Source organism: Mirounga leonina, unplaced genomic scaffold (genome assembly GCF_011800145.1).
Source record: "Mirounga leonina isolate KUSES-001 unplaced genomic scaffold, KU_Mleo_1.0 Mir_153, whole genome shotgun sequence".
Lineage (NCBI taxonomy): Eukaryota > Metazoa > Chordata > Mammalia > Carnivora > Phocidae > Mirounga > Mirounga leonina.
Window position 1 is genome coordinate 36,719,613 of NW_023270387.1, and position 18,821 is coordinate 36,738,433.

At 39.0% G+C, this 18,821-nt stretch overlaps 1 protein-coding gene across 2 annotated transcripts in view; it reads left to right on the plus strand.

Moving 5' to 3' along the window:
* The window catches only part of SESN3 (sestrin 3), a 75,760-nt gene that overhangs the window by 48,674 nt on the left and 8,265 nt on the right, over nucleotides 1–18,821 (plus strand). For both annotated transcript variants that reach the window (XM_035009349.1, XM_035009350.1), the window contains exons 3-9: nucleotides 210–407; nucleotides 1,897–2,079; nucleotides 6,379–6,615; nucleotides 7,315–7,489; nucleotides 13,367–13,485; nucleotides 14,328–14,518; nucleotides 17,220–17,364. In XM_035009349.1, the coding sequence (XP_034865240.1) occupies nucleotides 210–407; nucleotides 1,897–2,079; nucleotides 6,379–6,615; nucleotides 7,315–7,489; nucleotides 13,367–13,485; nucleotides 14,328–14,518; nucleotides 17,220–17,364 (1,248 nt within the window). The remainder of the gene's footprint in view (nucleotides 1–209; nucleotides 408–1,896; nucleotides 2,080–6,378; nucleotides 6,616–7,314; nucleotides 7,490–13,366; nucleotides 13,486–14,327; nucleotides 14,519–17,219; nucleotides 17,365–18,821) is intronic.

Consider the following 18,821-nt stretch of genomic DNA (forward strand, 5'->3'; position numbering starts at 1 on the left):
ATCTGACATTTGTTGTTTAATAAATTGTGGTCCCAGAGCCAAGAATGAGCGGCGCCTTCTTTTTTATTTCCGTTTCTGGTATGAGCAATGGCACAATTTCAGGGTCTGCTCATATCAAAAGAACATTTGTTTGCTTCAAGAGTGCATCATGTATGTAAGCAAAAGAACCACTGCTCCTCAGTGACCGTTGTGTGTTTCTCCATTGCAAGGTTGTCCAAGCAAACACGGTGGATGAGCGTACCAACTTTCTCGTGGAAGAATACTCTACGTCCGGTCGGCTGGACAACATCACGCAGGTCATGAGTTTGCACGCTCAGTACCTGGAGTCTTTCCTGCGGAGCCAGTTCTATATGCTGCGCATGGACGGCCCCCTTCCTCTACCACACAGGCACTACATCGCAATAATGGTGCGCCCGCTTGCCGGCTGCCTCGGTTCCCCGACCTCGCCCTCACTCACTCCTCCTCCCCGCTCCGAGTGTGTGTGTGTGTGTGTGTGTGTGTGTGTGTCGAGCCAAGGATAATTTTCTAGAAATAAGACTTGAAGAAGCCCGTGGCCTTTCGGATACCCCGTGTCTTGGATACATTTTGAGTACTTTACACATCTTAAAGGACTCACTGTTTCTCCTTGAATTTTCAGCTTATTCTCTTATGGTTAATGACGCTTGTAGGGTCCAAAGGAATATCCCTAACATCCCACAAGTTTTATTTTGGCTCTTGATGCCTTGTCTTTATTACTTATATAGAACAGGTTGGTTGTGACATCTGATTTTGTCATTTTCTACATGAACAATATCACTAATTTGGCCAGATGAGAGGAAAGTTATCAATCAGTACCAATGGAGAAAAATTCTTAAATGAATCATAAGCCTGCTAAGTATAGTATTTGATGCAAACTGGGTGAACTAGTTAATGTTTTGGTGGGGGTGGGGAGAGAATTATAAATCGGGATGAGAAAGGTAGAAGGGAACAGTGTCACAGTTGGACTGTTACTGGAGAAACAGACGAAGGACCTGCTCCAAGTGCCCTGTGTTGGGACAGTTTAGGAGAACAGCTGGGCTTGCAGAGCTAGCCTGCAGTGTTCGTTTTTCCTAAGTTTAATTTGATTTTCTTGTTTATGCTCTCACCGAAGTTTTAAACAACAACAAGGAAAGGGCAGCGCTTTGTGTTTTCTCGACTGACGAGCACGATCAAGACTATAATTCCAGCTCACAGTTTTGATGACAGTGAGGCCCAAGGCAGCCTTAGAATGATCACAAACTAAGAGATAAGCAAGATACGGAAAAGAATGAGTAAACAATACTGTTTTCCTGAGAAACAGTCCCAGGGAAAGGAGCGGTGAAAAGTCTGTTTTGCATAGATTTCCCAAACTGTCAGTGTCAAGGCTGGTTTTGACTGCACAGGAAGGAAGGGGTCAGCGAGCTTCAGTCTCATCTCAGTAGGGTGATGTGCCCAGATAAGACTGAAATCACAGTTATCTTAGAGGGGGTAAGAGGAGCACCCAAATTAGCATGCGTTCTGAATGGGTAGAAGTTAGTGAGATTTTATTGCGTTTTAAATAGAACATAGTTTATATCATTTACCATCATGAAATGGACATGTATGTTCTTGACATAACCAGAAAGTGGATTCTAGGTTAATCCATACCCACTTCTAGCTGAGGAGGTAATTGCCTACAGGTGACAGTTATTTGCTTATACAAATATCAACTACATGTATTGATTCAAGAATCTATGGCATATTGTATGATAGAAGTTGGAGGAGGAGCAGGAATCTGGAAGAAAAGAAGTATTGGTTATTGAAATTATTAAACTCCAAATAAATTATTATTGGTTTAGAACTAGTAGGATCCGACCTCTACCACGATTGTTGTCTCAACTGACTCTTCTTGTGTTTTAGGCTGCAGCTAGACATCAGTGTTCCTACCTAATAAACATGCATGTGGATGAATTTTTAAAGACAGGAGGTATTGCTGAGTGGTTGAATGGTTTGGAATATGTACCGCAAAGACTGAAAAATCTTAATGAAATAAACAAGCTGCTAGCACACCGACCCTGGCTGATCACGAAAGAGCACATTCAGGTACTGAGTGCTGTTTGGAAATGACAAAGAAGTTTACTCATGATTCTAGCCAAGAGTTCATTTTTCTTTTCTTTCTTTCTTTTTCCTTTTTTTCTTTCTTTCTTTCTTTCTTTCTTTCTTTCTTTCTTTTTTTGCTTAAGACTTAATTTTAACTACTTGCATATTAGAAACTTAAAACATAGGCTATCAGTATATAGAAGAGATAAATGTAGAAAGTCTGTGGGTTTAATTTAGGTACAAATGAATATTCCTCTTTAGGTATACCGAGGTGCTTTAGTGAATGGCTGTGAGAAAAGTTGATTTCTATTTTCAAGCAGGAGGCAAAGAAAATAAACTGCACAATGGGCTACCTGGGTTCTCATGCCCATGACCTTGAGTAAATTAATTTCTGTGGGTCTCAGTAGTTACCCCCTCTATAAAATGAGGGGCCTACATTAAATGAGTTTCAAGCTCTTTTCTAGTTCTAACACTTCATAATTTTAAGATTTACAAATTACAGTTTTGCAAATAAAAAGCCATGTGCCAACTGGTGTGAACACTTGAATGCCTCTGGAAGCTAGAGCTCAGATGAGAAACAGAGTTGCGATTGACTAGAACACTTGCAGGTGGAAAGGAGCTTCCATCAAAGGCACACAGGGTGAGGCCATCGTACCGTATCCTTGGCTCTGTGCCTGGCACTTGGTCATTATTCAGTACATAGCAGCTGTCATCTAAATCAATATCAGAGAAGCCTTAGGTATTTAAATTCCCTGCTTCTAATGCATAGACATGTCCTTGGTTTTGTTGATCCTCTCCATTAGACTACATTTTTGTTAGTTATTTGCCCAGTAAAACCAAACTGAGCTTTTGTCAGTCTCCATACTCTTAGAAATTGAGTATCTGCCTGGGAATATTGAAACATAATACTGCCCTGAGGTTTATGTTCTGACTTGAATGTTACTTATAGAAGAATTGATCATTATTTTTATGTCATATGTTAATTACTCCGTGCCATATACTTTGGTGCATCCAAAAAGGTAGATCCTGCCCTTGAACATGCTTGGAATCTAGGGGAAGAAAGGAGGAGAGGTAATGACAATAAACACAGCACAGTGATGTATGAAGATATGAATAGAAAGAATGGGATCAGGAAGTTGCATGAAAGAGGTAACATTGGAGATAGGTCTTGAAGAGTAAGTGGGAATTTTCAAGAAGAGGAGGGTACTCCAGACAAATAATAGAGTGTGAAACAGGTTGGAAAAGTAGCTAACAACTTCAGGTTACTGACAGTAGGGAAGGTTATGTGAGGTGGGGGTAGGAGATGGGAGGAATGGGGAGCATATCATTATGACACAATGAATACTGTATTAAAGAATTTATGTTTTATCCTCAGAAAGCTATGTTCTTCAGATTTATGTTACATTACTTCAGGGGATGCAGAAGGCAATCCTTCAAAATGTTAGAAAATTATGTGTGTGTGTGCGTGCGCACGCACATGTATTTTTACCTTAATAAATTTCTTTATTTGTATATTTTACAATATTAGTATTACAGTACATGTGAATGACTTATCTATATAAAATGTTGTATTTTATAAGTATTTATTAATTTATAAATAAATGTACATACTATCAAGGGTTGGAGCCCCCAACTGTTATTGTCAGAAGTATATGTGATCATGGGGCGCCTGGGTGGCTCAATCAGTTAAGTGTCCGACTCTTGATTTTTTTCTCAGGTCATGATCTCAGGGTCCTGGGATCAAGCCCCGTGTCGGGCTATACACTTAGCGCAGAGTCTACTTGGGATTCTCTCTCTCTCCCTCTGTCTCTCCCCCTGCTCGTACCCCCCAAAATAAAATAAATAAAATCTTAAAAAAAGAAAGAAGTAGTATATGTGATCAAAAGATTTCAGAGATCACTATGATAAAGAATTAAGAATCATCAAAGGTTTTTGAGCTGAGTTGTAATATGAATGTGTGTGGTGATGCAGAAGATAAATCACAAATGGTACAGTCTAGAAACAGGGGAGCCAGTCATAAAGCAATTGCAGTAGTCCATTTGAGAGGTGATTTTTTTTTTTTTAAGGGCAGAGGAGAGATCAGACTGTGTGTATGCATTCTGCATGGGAACAGGCAGGACTTGGTGACTAGTAGAATGTGAGGTTGGAAGAGAGGGTAGGGACAGGAGAGTAAGTAAGGTTTCTACCTTCCTGACTGGCAAAAGGCAATGCCATGAGCAAGACAGCATACACTGGCCTGAAAACAGACGACCGTGTCATCTAGATAGTGATGTTCAATTACTGAAGGAAATACAGGTCTGTAACTCAAGATAAAGGATAGATTAGAAATAAAATCAGGGGGCGCCTGGGTGGCTCAGTCGTTAAGCGTCTGCCTTCAGCTCAGGTCATGATCCCAGGGTCCTGGGATCGAGCCCCGACTTGGGCTTCCTGCTCAGCAGGAAGCCTGCTTCTCCCTCTCCCACTCCCCCTGCTTGTGTTCCCTCTCTCGCTGTGTCTCTCTCTGTCAAATAAATAAATAAAATCTTAAAAAAAAAAAAAGAAATAAAATCAGATAGATATTGACAGTAAGGAGAGGTCAAGTTGGAGGAATGAATGCTCCATCCAGGGAGATAGTGCACAAGGAAAGAAGATCATGGGTCGAATAGAGCAAGCCAACATTTTGGAGGCAAGCAGAAAAAGGGGGCTATGAGGAAGATGGGGAAACGTGCATCTCAGGGGAGAAACGATGAAAAAAAAATTAGTTGAATTGCTGAAGTCAAGGGAGGTTAATTTCAAGAAGGGAGGAAGTAAGGAAAATATAAATCCTATAGAGATCAAATAAGGATAAGTACTAAAAAGAAATAGTTAGATTTGGCCTTTTGGAGGTCATATATGACCTTAGCGAAAGTTGCTTTCAGGAGCTTGCTTAAAAAAGAAAACAAATTATAATGAATTAAAAAAAAAAACCAAATGAATGTGAGATGAGAAATTTGAGATGATGAGTGCTGGATGTCTATCCTTTCAGGTTTAATACTCTTGGAAAGACTGACAAAGGCATTGTAAATTCTACCCGTTGTTTTGGAAGGCTCTTTGGCAGTATTATCAAAAGTATTTAAAATATGATTGCCCTAAAAATGCTATTAGGAATTATTCAGAGCTATAGCCTAAAGATGCTATTTATAATAGCAAATAAACAAAAAAAACCCAACAAACCTTAGAAGCAATTTGAATATCTAACAGTAAGGGAACGGAGAAGTAGCTCTGTACCTCCATTGCTATGCAGTATACAGCCCATGCTCAATAGAAGACAGTGGAGCCTCATGAGAAATGAACATGTCAAAATGTCAGGTTTGAAAGGCAGAGAAAATTAGATGTATTACTCTGATTATATAATTCTGCTTATAAAAATAAAATATGTGAAAGTTATATGAGGGTGGTAGAATATGGTTAATTTTTCCTTTCCTTTTTCCTGAGCTTTTGGTAATATATTAAATTGCCTGTGTGTGTGTGTGTGTGTGTGTGTGTGGTTAATGGAGAGGAAAGCAAAAGGGGTGTCTGGTGGGGGTTTGGCTGTGACGTGAGCAGAATTAAAAGCGTGGATTTGTGAGGAGCAATAGGACATGCACGCACGTGTACACCAAGCAAGGTAGAACACTGATGGGCAAGACTCTCTGATGGACTGACAGATGGGATTGGCTCTTGGAGAAAGTGAGGATGGAGACGTCACTGTTTTCAATGGCTTCACTTGTGGTTCCATCCTTCAGCTGGAGGATCAAGTGAAATACCATATGAAAAAGTGCTTTGAAACTTTTGAAGTTCTTATTCAAAGGCAAGGTAGTATTCTAGAATTCCTACCATCTGCTATCGGCTCTTTCTCCATCAGGAAAGGCACCTAAAAGTTGACTTACTGACTTGGATTTTTATGTGACTTTGAAGGTAAAGTCTTTACCTAAAAACTTTAAAGTGCATGGCTTTGCCAGATAATCTTTAAAGTCCCTTCTAGCTTCAGTGTTCTTTGAGTCCCTGAAATATCTTATTAAAACAACATAATATGTAAAAGTGCTTTGGAAGCAGAAGATCCATGGTACATATAAGGGATTTAGAAGGATCTACAACATAATTATATTGTTAGGTTTGCCGATTGAATGTAATATTGTTTGACCAAAGCCATATCTTTATTATATGAAACATTTTTAAAAGGGAGTTTTAAGTTTGATTGCTATAAATGGACCTAAAAATTTGGTGGATTTTCCATGCTTTCTAAAATAGCTTTGTAGCATTCTGTGATTTTCATTCTTACTCTGATTCACTTTCTCATTTCAGAAACTTGTCAAAACTGGAGAAAATAATTGGTCTCTGCCCGAACTGGTACATGCTGTGGTCCTGCTGGCACATTATCATGCTTTGGCAAGCTTTGTTTTTGGTAGTGGCATCAATCCAGAGAGAGATCCAGAAATCTCCAATGGGTTCAGGCTAATATCAGTCAACAATTTCTGTGTGTGTGATCTCGCTAATGATAACAACATAGAGAATGCATCCCTTACAGGCAACAACTTCGGGGTTAGTGTTCTGAACTTCGTTTTTCTTTACAATTTTGCTTGAAAAATATCTAGAAAGAATTTGTCTGACTAAACAGGACACTGTATACTTGAAATATTTCTGCACAACTTTTCCTACTGTAAAAACTTAACTTATACATGAAGTTCTGAATTGTCTTAAAGAGGCTTTTAAAGCAAATAGATAAGGGCACCTGGGTGGCTTAGTTGGTTAAGCATCTGCCTTCGGCTCAGGTCATGACCCCAGGGTCCTGGGATCGAGCCCCGTATCGGGCTCGCTACTCAGCAGGGAGTTTGCTTCTCCCTCTGCCCCTGCTCATGCTCTCTCTCTGTCTTTTTCAAATAAATAAGTAAATAAAATCTTTGAAAAAAAAATAAAGCAAATAGATATTATTACAAATCATAAAGCTGCCTCATTTTAAAAAATAAACTAATTTAATATACACTAAATGGCTAGAATGCTAGATTAAATATATCTATACTTATAAATTTTCTAGATTTATAAGTGCTGCAAAAACTTCGTACTCCTGAAAACGTTTGAATCTGTCATTTGATTTTCTTTGGGGTTAATGGAAAACCCACTTAGGAACTTAAGAACTGTGCCCATGCAACTTACATAATAAGGTGGCATTGAGAAACAGGGACATTTACTAGAATAATTCTTAATATTACTAACACCCAACATTATCTTACCTGGCTCCAGATTGTCGATTCTCTAAGTGAGCTAGAGGCCTTAATGGACAGAATGAAGAGGCTTCGAGAAGAGAGGGAAGATGAAGAGGCATCTCAGGAAGAAATGACCACTCGTTTTGAGAAGGAGAAGAAAGAAAGTCTTTTCGTGGTCTCTGGAGACACTTTTCATTCATTTCCTCATTCAGGTGAGCTCCCTCCCAACACACCCCATACTGTCTTTGCCTTTGAGTTGTTGCATCCCTGATAGACCACGTTCCGTATTTTCCACACAGATCTGTAAAAGCGACTCTACTATCATGTTCCTTTTATTTCCTCCTCCTCCAGCTTCCCCTGATGCCGTTGCCCCCCCTCTTCTGTTGTTGCATCTCTGAATACACTTCAGGTCCAGTTGAGAGGGACTTCCCGCCTTGTAGTCCACACTCATCTGGGATAAAATGAGATTCAAAGCCAGAGCAGTTGCCTACAAAGTTAGATAGAGATACCTAATTCGTTCTACTTTTGTGATGTTTTAAAGCGATCAGTGAAATCCTGTTTCAATAGATTAAAAAAAAAAAAAACACATCTCTGCCCTTTTTGTGTGTGGGGAGTATGTGGGAGGATTGTTCTCGAACTGCTACTTTTCCAGATTAGTTCTAAAATTACATTGTACTTGCATTTGCATTTCTTTGGAGACATCTTCGGAATTTTATAAAAATGCATTATTTAGGTCATTTTCTTATATTGAATTTGGAGGAATTCATTCTGTATTAAAAGCTAGACATCTTTGCTCTGGTCTTAAAAATACACTCCCTCCCCCCACCCCAGTACTTGAAGAGACTTTGAATTAGGCAACTTTTTAGTTATGACTAAAAAAGATATTGAACACCACATAGTATATGTTATTAAAATAGCCTTGGGGCGCCTGGGTGGCACAGTGGGTTGAGTGTCCGACTCTTGGTTTCGGCTCAGGTCATGATCTCAGGGTCATGAGATTGAGCCCCAAGTCGGGCTCTGAGCTCAATGGGGAGTCTGCTTGAGATTCTCTCTCTCCCTCTCCCTGTGCCCCTCCCTCCACTCTCTTTCTCTCTCTCTCTAAAACAAATAAAATAAATCTTAAAAAAAAAAAATAGCATTGACTCAGTAGAAAGTTGAAACCCTCCAAAGTCACCAGTCTACGTAACAGAGTCCCATTGGTTTAAGAAATGTCTCGTCTTAAGGCCAGTCAATCTCATAAATTCCGAGGGTTACTGATTGGGCCATAACTTGTTTGTTAATGTTAAACATAGCATTGACCAGTAGTTCTCAGAAGTTTTGCCAAGAAGAACAAAAACCCCTTTTATCATCTCCCCTGTGGTCTTTTTTATGAAAGATTTTATCCACCACATTGACTATATTAAGTTCTAGTTTCTTGGAGCTTCTAAGCAGCAGGAAATCCCAAATAAAGAAACTTGGTGTTTTAGTTATTGGCTTAATATCCATTCTACAAACATTTATTGAGTACCCTCTATAGTCTCAGCACTGTAGTAGGTACTAAGGTTTTCAAGCTAAATAAGACACGATTCCTGCCCTCTGGGAGCTCCCCTTGCTGGAGGGAGAGAAAGAATTTCAGTACATAGCAGAGTGTGAGCAGTATATGAACCTAGAAGAGGGCCCTGAATCCAGTCTCGGTGGGGGGAAGAGTGTGCACAAAAGGGGTCCTCAAGGAAGACTTCCTCCAACCATTGGGCTCTAAGTCTTCAAGACTCGAGTGCAGGGGAGTCAGGCAGTGGCTGGAGGACAGGGGAGTTGGTGGTAAACAATCAGCAGAGCCAAGGCACCCTGCTAAGGAAACAGGATGCTGGGCACAGGAACAAGTGGGCATAAATCATGAGGCAGGTAATGTCATCACATAAGCTGGTTAGGTAAACAGAGGCCTTATCATGATGACCTTTCTAGCCTTAAGGAGCATGCAGCCTGCCATATTTTGGACATTTTGAGCTAAGAGGTCTGTTAAACCTCCAGTCTGGAGATGTCTAGTACACTGCTTCTTAAACTTTGATTGCCTGTGAGTCACTGGGAAATCTTGCCGAAATGCAGATTCTGATTCAGTCATCTGGTCTAAGACCTGAGAGGCCACGTGGCTATCATTCCTCCAAGTGATGGCAGGGCCGCCAGTCTGCAAACCACCCTGCAGTAGTGAGGGCCTTGGCAGATGGTCTGAAGGTCAGGAGAGGCTTTTAAACTCCAGATGAAATTTTGGAAATTATTGCCATATGATTGGGAGTTAAAATAGGAAGGGTTGTTTATAAAGACCATCCAGAGGGAACACATGGGACAAAGGAAAATCATAAGCCTAGGGTGAACCTTCAAGGTAAACCAAGATTGTAAAATGTAAACGTTACTAACCTAATAAGGTTAGTAATATCCATTTGCTTTCAGACATTCATTTTTAAGAACTTCTCGAACATCACTAGAGCTTGAAGGATATAAATGTTTTATTTCTCTTAGTCGTTTTTTAATGTTGAAAATAGATTTTGGTTTTTTTTTTTTTTTAATCAAAGCTCTTCTGAGAGCTTCTTTTGTTTTGTTTTGTTTTGTTTATTAAGTAGACTCCATGCCCAGCATGGAGCCCAATGTGGGGCTTGAACTCACGACCCCAAGATCAAGACCTGAGCTGAGATCAAGAGTCGGACACAACTGACTGAGCCACCCAGGCGCCCCTTGAAAATATATTTTGGATCCCAGCCTCTACTTTCTTGGATCCTTGAGCAGGGACTCCTGCCTTATACAGTAGTGAATTTTGACTAGCAAGTCTTAGATCCTCACCAAAAATTATGTTCTAATTTTGACAGAAGAGGCTGTATCATTTGTAAATCAGTCAAGGAAATAAATCATTTCATTGTTTACTCTTAACCATTCCCAGTACTACATTTGCTGGTCACACAAAGGTAACAGAAAAATGACTTGGTAGAGTGGCTAACTGAGTCCTTTTTATAATCTTACCATGTTTTAAAATGGAAATAGAAATGTATTTTTTTCTGTAGTGAATTTTTTGGTTTGACCCGTGTGATAAAGCATTCCAGATTCCATGTGGAGACTCTAAGAATAGCTTTTCAAACCTTTTGAAGAAAATAAACGTTTAAAATGTTCTACAGAGGTAGTATTCTATAGCTTGGTAACAGAGTTAACCAACTCTTATTCTTTTTGTTTTTCAAGTTAGAAAGCTGTTCCATTACTCTAGTAGAGTGTTTTCTATATTATGTTTGGGGCAGAGAAAGCAGCCAGTGTGCAAACTACTATTTCCTTTGAGTCCAGACTTTGAAATATTTGTTTAGATAGAATTAAAACTGGAGTTTTAGATTTGTTGGTCAGAGTACTGGTTTTAACTTCTTAAAATGAATTTGAAAAAAAAAGTATTTGTAGTTTGAGAGACCTTTGTACATTTCTTTCTGTGGACAAAATGGTCTAGAAAACAGGTCTTGATTGACTCCTAATTTTAAAATGAATAAATGAATATTATCCGCAGGATAAATTCTATCTTGTTTGATTCCAGTTACTCATTATTGTTTATTTTAAAATGTTTCCAAGTCATATGACAACTAGAAAATGTTTGTGGACAAATCAAAAACTAACATCAACATCAAACGAATCAGCTGTGTAATAGTCAACTTCAGAATCGGTATTTGCCCAGGGAAACCAACTGCTTGTGCAGTGTGGGTGGAGAGATCACATCAGGGCAGAAACTGTTGTGCAGACGTTAGTTCTCGCTTTGATTTTACTTCGCAGCCCACAAAACTCCTCGTTTTCCTAGCAGCCTCAGCAATCACTAACTATGTTTTCAATTTTCTTGCTTCATTTCTATTGATGAGTATGTGATGGACTGAATTAAGGAAGGCATAACCTCGTTGATAAACATGGAGAGACAAAGCATTGAAAATGCTGATTTCAAAGTGTTTCCATTTACCCAAACACAGTCCTGCAGCCCGATGAGACAATGCAGTGGTCATGGGTTGGGCTAGCGATAAGCCCAAGATTTCGATTTAGAAAACTGAAAGTCACTTACAAGCTTCAGATCAAATTAAGTAGCTCAGTGTTTCCAAGTTTTCCACACCATCCTAAACTAATTCACATTGTAGTTCTTACTGACAATACTGACAGTGCTATTCGTAGCTTACAGTTTACTAATTTCTTAAGAAGGTATTTATTTTGCATTAATCAAACAAAAAATAGGTATTAAGCACATAGCATAGTACCTGGTATATATTAAGTACTCAACAGGAACACCTGGGTGGCTCAGTCAGTTAAGCGTCTGCCTTTGGATCAGGTCATGATCCCGGGGTCCTGGGATGGAGTCCTGCATCAGGCTCTTTGCTCAGCGGGGAGTCTGTTTCTCCCTCTCCTGCACGCCGCTCCCCCTGCTTGCGCTCTCTCTCTCTCTCTGACAAAAAAAAAAAAAAAAAGTACTCAACAAATGTCAGTCTCTTCGCGTTATGGGTAGTAAAGAAGTTAGGTAAGAATTTTAATATTTCCAAAGTTGGGTAGCCTGGATACTTCATCTTTCCTGCCATTATCGAGCACCCTGTTAGGCCATGGCAGTGACCTAAGGAAAGGTTAAAACCCTGTGAGGAAAGAATAATTATTGCTAGGATTTTCATGAAATAGCAAAGATTAAAGAGAATGAAGACACTACTAATTTACTACATCTTTTGGATGAATTACTATAATTGTACCTGTTCTTTTAAGCCTCTCAAGACTGTCCAGTTAAGAATTATAGTTTTTATGCCACCAAATTGTTTAAGTGGGGCACTTGGGTGGCTCAGTGGGTTAAGCGTCTGCCTTCGGCTCAGGTCATGATCTCAGGGTCTTGGGATCGAGCTCCAAGTCGGGCTTCCTTGCTCAGCGAGGTGTCTGCCTCTCTCTCTCCCTATGACCCTCACCCCCACTCATGCTCTCTTTCTCTCTCTCTCTCTCTCAAATAAATAAATAAAATGTTAAAAATTGTTTTAAAAACTAATAGTTGTTTATTAATTATTAAGTATTGCATTTATTTGATATTGATTAAAATACTTAAAAAATATTGTTCTTTGCATGGAAGGAGCTTTTTTTTTATTATTTTGGAAACAGTATGTTCATTTTCTAGAGTAGGAGGTAGTAAATAATGGTTGTTCATTCCCTTTCAGTGGTTGAAATGAGAAAAAGGTAATTATAAAGACAGACTGCCCTAAAAAAAAAGTGAGTTAGAATTTTCTTTAAATGACAATCACATGCATTGGGCATTTAAAATTTTTCAGTGGTAAATTTTTAATATTATCAAGTATGCAGAAGTCAGCTGTCTTAAAAGATGGTTGTAGTCTTCCTATCTTCCTGAATGCCATTTTTATAATATTCTGATCACAATCTCATTAACATGTTGTTTTACTTCATACGTTGTATGCCTTTTTATTTCCATGTGCATAGAAAAGCGCACATAGGTTAGGCATAAAACTCAATGAATTTTCTCAAACTGACCCTTCCTGTTTAGCGCCCAAGTCAACTCAGAATAATGGTGGTACCCAGAAGGCCACTTTCTTCCCTGTCCCAATTCCCTTCCCAGGCCTTCTCCCTAAATGCCTCTTTGTGAGCTAAAAATGGACGAGATTGCACTAATTTTCAGCATGAACACATTCAGATGAAGCACCATGGAATTTTAACGAAATCTATCTTAACATTAAATTCCACTCAAGTGGTCTTTTACCTTCATCTCGTCTCTTTCCCCACATCCCACTTCATCACGCAAGAGTTCAAAAAATGTTTAAGCTCTATACTCAAAGCCCTGTGCTATATTCCCCTTCTGAATAAGTAAAGCTAGTATATTGATTCTTTGCTGCTACTGCTTAGATATTTCAGTGTAGTCATGTTTTTGCCCAGACAAGTACAGTTAAAAGTTAAGATTGCCAGTATTTGGTAATGAAATTGAATTGAAATTGAATTCAAAACTTAAGCCAGGAAGTCAGTATTGTCACTTCAGAAATCCATGGAAAAGCTAAAAAGTGGGGGGAAATGGAGCAGTTTCATTGTTCTGTGCACAGTTTCCTTTATTCTAGATTGTTCATTATTGTCCTTAGATTTTGAAGATGACATGATTATAACATCTGATGTCTCCCGATATATTGAAGACCCTGGTTTTGGGTATGAGGACTTTGCCAGACGAGGAGAAGAACATTTGCCAACATTCCGAGCTCAGGTATATAAGATGCCTTTAATTCATAGAAACTAGAGAAGAAATACTGTCATTTTAACTGTGAAATGTTGAGATGTAAATACATTGACTTCTAAAGAAACTAATGGTCATTTTGATAGAGTCTGTAGATCTTTTTATGTAACCTAGTTTTTGGCCTAGTCTAATTTGATCTTCCAGTAGATGAATTATTATTTCAATGTTTCTCCCCTCTAAGAAGGCAAAAGGAAATGGTCTTACTCAGTTACTTGCATTATCACATAGTAATTGTACAATGTTCATACCTTTTTTTTTTTTTTTTTGAGAGGAGCCAGGGAGGAAATCAAGTGATAAAGTTACATTTATAATAAAATAGCATTTTGTAGTAAGATCATATACCAGTAGTTATGGGCTTAAGGGCTACCCCACCAACCCCTAGAAAACAGAGCCACAGTAGTGATGTGGCTCCTAAAGAGAGTGGAAGTTTGAATTAAGACAGACTACTTTGCACTTGTTTCACTGATCTTCTAACTGTCACTGAGTAGGTTTGGTCACTGAGTAGGTTTGGTCACATAGGAATATTCTCAGATTTTCTGGGGTTCTTCCAGATAAGGGTGTAGTTAGCATAGTACCCAACCACAAGAGGTGGCCAGAGTTCATCACCAACATGTCAAACCATGGACCCCACTGAGGAAACTACATGGCACTTTGATCCATGAACCGATGTGAAGGGTTCTTAGTAAAGCTATCAACTTAGAATTATATTTGAAATATCTTCACTTACTTGCTTCAGTAGTTATATTTACTACAAACATGGAAGTTAAATGGAGACTGCCCATTTTGTAACTGGATACAATTTCTTCTTTTAGGACTACACCTGGGAAAATCATGGGTTCTCCCTGGTGAACAGACTTTATTCCGACATTGGACATCTTCTTGATGAGAAGTTCCGCATGGTCTACAATCTCACCTATAACACTATGGCCACCCATGAGGATGTTGACACAACCACGCTGCGCAGAGCTTTATTTAACTATGTTCACTGTATGTTTGGAATCAGGTATGTTCATTGTCAAGACAGTTTTAAATGTTTCTAAATGAAAATTCTGGCACGAGTCTTGCTCCTGTCCTGTTTAGTGCTATATAGTACTGAGGAGAAAGTATTACATGTGGACTTCTGATTTTGAAAAATGACTTCCATTATATAGAAAAACATTTTTCCTTGTTTAACTGTTGGGAATCTTAGCATGTACCTATAAATACAGTAATGAGAATTTACTAAGGAGGGGGAAAAAGTCAGTAATCATTGGGGGATACAATAGAATCAGACTCAATTTAAGAATCCTTCCTGGAAGAATTAGGCAGTTAAAAAACGTTTATTGTGCCCCTTTAGCTCACTGTGATAAATGACTGTTTGTTTGTTTATTTTTAAAGGAATGGTAATTAGGGTATAAATAAAACTAGGATAGATTGTGTCCTCATAAAGCTCACATAAGAACACTAAAATGAAACTATCAGTCAATATAAATTAATGGCCTCTAAATTTAGAAAATTGGCATTGAGAGGACAGTGAGTAAATGAGTGAATGAGATTGAATGATCTAATCAGGAAAGCTTTTTTGGGAGAATGTGCCTTTTTGAGCTGGGTTTTGAAGGCGTTTATGGAGATAAATTTGCAGAAAGAAAAAATTCCCAGTTATGAATACGTTCAATTTGACTCTACTATATCCTTTCTAATGTAGTATCAGAAAGCCTTTATGGAATGGAATTGGAATTCAGTTTGCTAAGCAAAGTATTTTCTATAATTTTAATGTAAAAAAATTTTCCTGAAACCTCAACTAATAGTCCAGCATTCTACCTAGAAGACACTGTTATGATGGTAAATAGTTAACAATGCTATTTGCTCATTTACCATTCCAGACAATAAGTTAACACAGAATCATCACATTTTAAGACACATATGCCGTAACTACCTAATTTAAGAAAAATAAATACTGGTAATTTAATTCAATTGTGATAAATTATGTTCAAGACAATACATGACAAATGTTATGGTGTCTATCTGTTGGATGCTACCAAATAAAGCTCATATAAGATCTTTGAATACTTAACTAAGCATATGTTTGGGTTAAAAATTAACTAAAAATATAGAAGAGAAATCCCACAATCTCCCACTACTGCATTTACCCTGCCGTTTGTCTCTGTGCCCATTGACTCTGCTCTCTCTTCTCTCTTGTGATGGATGAACTGTTATAGCCCTCTGGGCACAAACTCCCATTTCCTCTCATTTAAAGATCCCTATTCGAGGTAAAGAAAATGTGGTAGATAGATAGATAATATATTGTATATATGTATATGTACATATTGTATATATGCGTATGTATGTATGTGTATATACACACACAATGGAATATTACTCAGCCACAAAGAAGAATGAGATCTTGCTATTTGTGACAACATGGACAAACCTAGAAGGTATAATGCTAAGTGAAATAAGCCAGAGAAAGACAAGAACGGTATAACTTCACCTGTGGGTGGATCTAAAAAGCAAAACCAAGAAACAAACAGACTGATACAGAGAACAAACTGGTGGCTGTCGGGGGAGGGGAAGGAGAGGGCAAAATAGGTGAAGGAGATCAAGAGGTAAAAGTTCCAGTTATAAAATAGGTAAGTTATGGTGATACAGTGTTTCAGTCCAGGGACTCTAGTCAGTAAGACTGTAGTAACTTTGTATGATGACAGATGGTAACTACATTTGTGGGGAGCATTTTGTGAAGGATATTAATGTTGAATCACTGTGTCCTGCACCTATAACTAATATCATATTGTATGCCAACTATAATTAAAAATACAAGTTCCTCCTTCCGGGGGCACCTGGGTGGCTCAGTCAGTTAAGCGTCCAACTCTCGATCTCAGCTCTGGTCTCCACCTCAGGGTCGTGAGTTCAAGCCCCTAACTTAAAAAAAAAAAATTCTTTGTCTCTCCTGCAAAATCAACTTTACCCTCTTCACTGGATCTTTCCCATCAGTATACACACAATGCTGTGACTTCTCTCATCTTTAGAAAAAAATCCTCTCTTCATCCTTCTTTTCCTTCTGGCCATCGCCTCGTCCTCCCGCTCCCACGCGCAGCCCATCTCTTTGACGAAGTGTTGTCTGTTGGCTGTCACCGTTTTATCCCCCATTCCCTCTTGGACGCACTACGGCACCACACCAACAGAAGCACTCTCGGCAAGGTTGCCTGTGACCCCCGCGCGGCTGCTTCCAGGGCTCAGGGCTCAGTTCCTGTCGCATTTGATACGTCAGCAGCCTGGGACACAGTGGATCGCTCCCTCTGCCCCCCCCCCCCCCCACCTATGACTCGCGCCGCAGGGCTCTCCGCTGGTGCCTTCTCCTCAGATGGCAGCCTTGCCCCCTCCCTAAAACCACAGCTTCTCTTCTCACAGCCTCGTTTCCCTTTCCCTCCACGGCAGTGAACACCCCCAGCATATCACATGCTTGTCTATTTTTTTCCTTCCTTCTCCAGAAGGGTTGAAATTCCCTGAGACCGGGGATTTTCGTTTACTCTGTTCACCCGTGTATCACCGCTGCCTGGAAAGCTACACGAAAAGGACACGGCACCTAATAGGCACTCAGTAAATAAATATTTGTGACAACAGTTAGTTAATGAGTTTTTGGTATCGAATTGCTAGACAATCAACGTCTCTTGATACCAACTTAGAAATCAGAAATTTTGATTTTGTCGCTTGTCTTTGGCTCGTAGGTATGATGACTATGATTACGGAGAAGTTAATCAATTACTTGAACGAAGCCTGAAGGTTTACATTAAGACGGTGACCTGCTATCCGGAGAGAACCACCAAGCGCATGTATGATAGTTACTGGCGTCAGTTCAAGCACTCAGAAAAGGTGTGTTTCGTGACTCGATGTTATAGACACCTTAGGCACGTGTTCAGCGTAGTTCGTAACGATCAGGAAAAATTACACAGGAAAATATTGATAAGTTAGTGCCATTAAAGAAAAGGAAGTGGCATCATCCGGCCGTCTTTTAAAAACGTGTTTAAATTCCAGTTTATTGAATATTAACTAAATTTTGGTTATATGTTTTGGCCAACATGGTGTGTACCGTACACGTGTAGCATCTGCCTTTGAACGGCTGGATCTGGAGGTTGATATTTTTAAAGTACCTTTAGGAAAATGTCTACCATTCTCATGGTTAATAAAAATCAAACCTAAGGAGATGTGTTGGGGGTGATTGTGCCAGGCCCAGAAGGTATCTCCGTTGAGAGATTAACTCTAGCCATTAGAGTTAACTTACTAGAACAATAGTTTCTCATTCCAATTTGGTAATTTAGTATTTTGACGATACAATGCATGACCTTTGAGCCAAATGTATGCACCATTATCTAAGAATATTTCTTTGGATGAAATATATAGGAATCGTTATTTAAGACCTAGTAAATGTTAAGGATCTTTACCAACATTGTAGTGTAAAAACTGGCCTTAAAGCCTAGGTCTTTTTGACCTGTACGTCCCAAGACTCTTCATTTATACCACAGTTTCCAAGCTTTTGAGAGTAAGAAAATCTCTTTAGGGTCTTAGTATTCACTAATTAATTCTATGATCTTAGCAGAGAATGTTATGGCCTCCAAACCTAACTGATTTTTGGAAGTCTTAGAGCCAATCACACATCAGATAAATACCCATTTTACTGCCCGCATCTCTTCTCAATGGATCTTTATACCCTGTTCACATGTTTGCATTAGATTTTCTTCCTTTACTAAGTTGTATCTAGAAATTCTCTTTACTCATCAAGAGAATATGTCTAACAGTATATCTAACCTGTAGAGGTTATCAAAATAAATATAATATCAAAAACATTTCTCTGTAGTAAGTTTCGAAAATATGTGGGTATTAATTTTAACCTATCAGCTGAGGTATATCTCCCCTAAAACTTAGAGGCTTGTTCACAGTTGTATCTGAAATACTCCAGGGAAGCTATGCCTGTCTAACAAGGACCAGACACTAATTACAAACTGCTTTTGGCTTCAGGTTTTCACCTTAGTATCTTTCAAGTACACAGTAAGAAATGTTTTTAAAAGCTTTCCAAGGAGTGAACATAGGCTCTAATGAATGTAGAGCTGATTTTTAGCCCTATAAGATTTGACAACTGGAAGAAAGTATCACTTGCAGGAAAGTTGTCATTTATAAAAATATTTTTAAAAAGTTATTGCATAGGGGCGACTGGGTGGCTCAGTCGTTAAGCGTCTGCCTTCCACTCAGGTCATGATCCCAGGGTCCTGGGATCGAGCCCCACATTGAGTTCCCTGTTACGCAGGAAGCCTGCTTCTCCCTCTTACACTCCC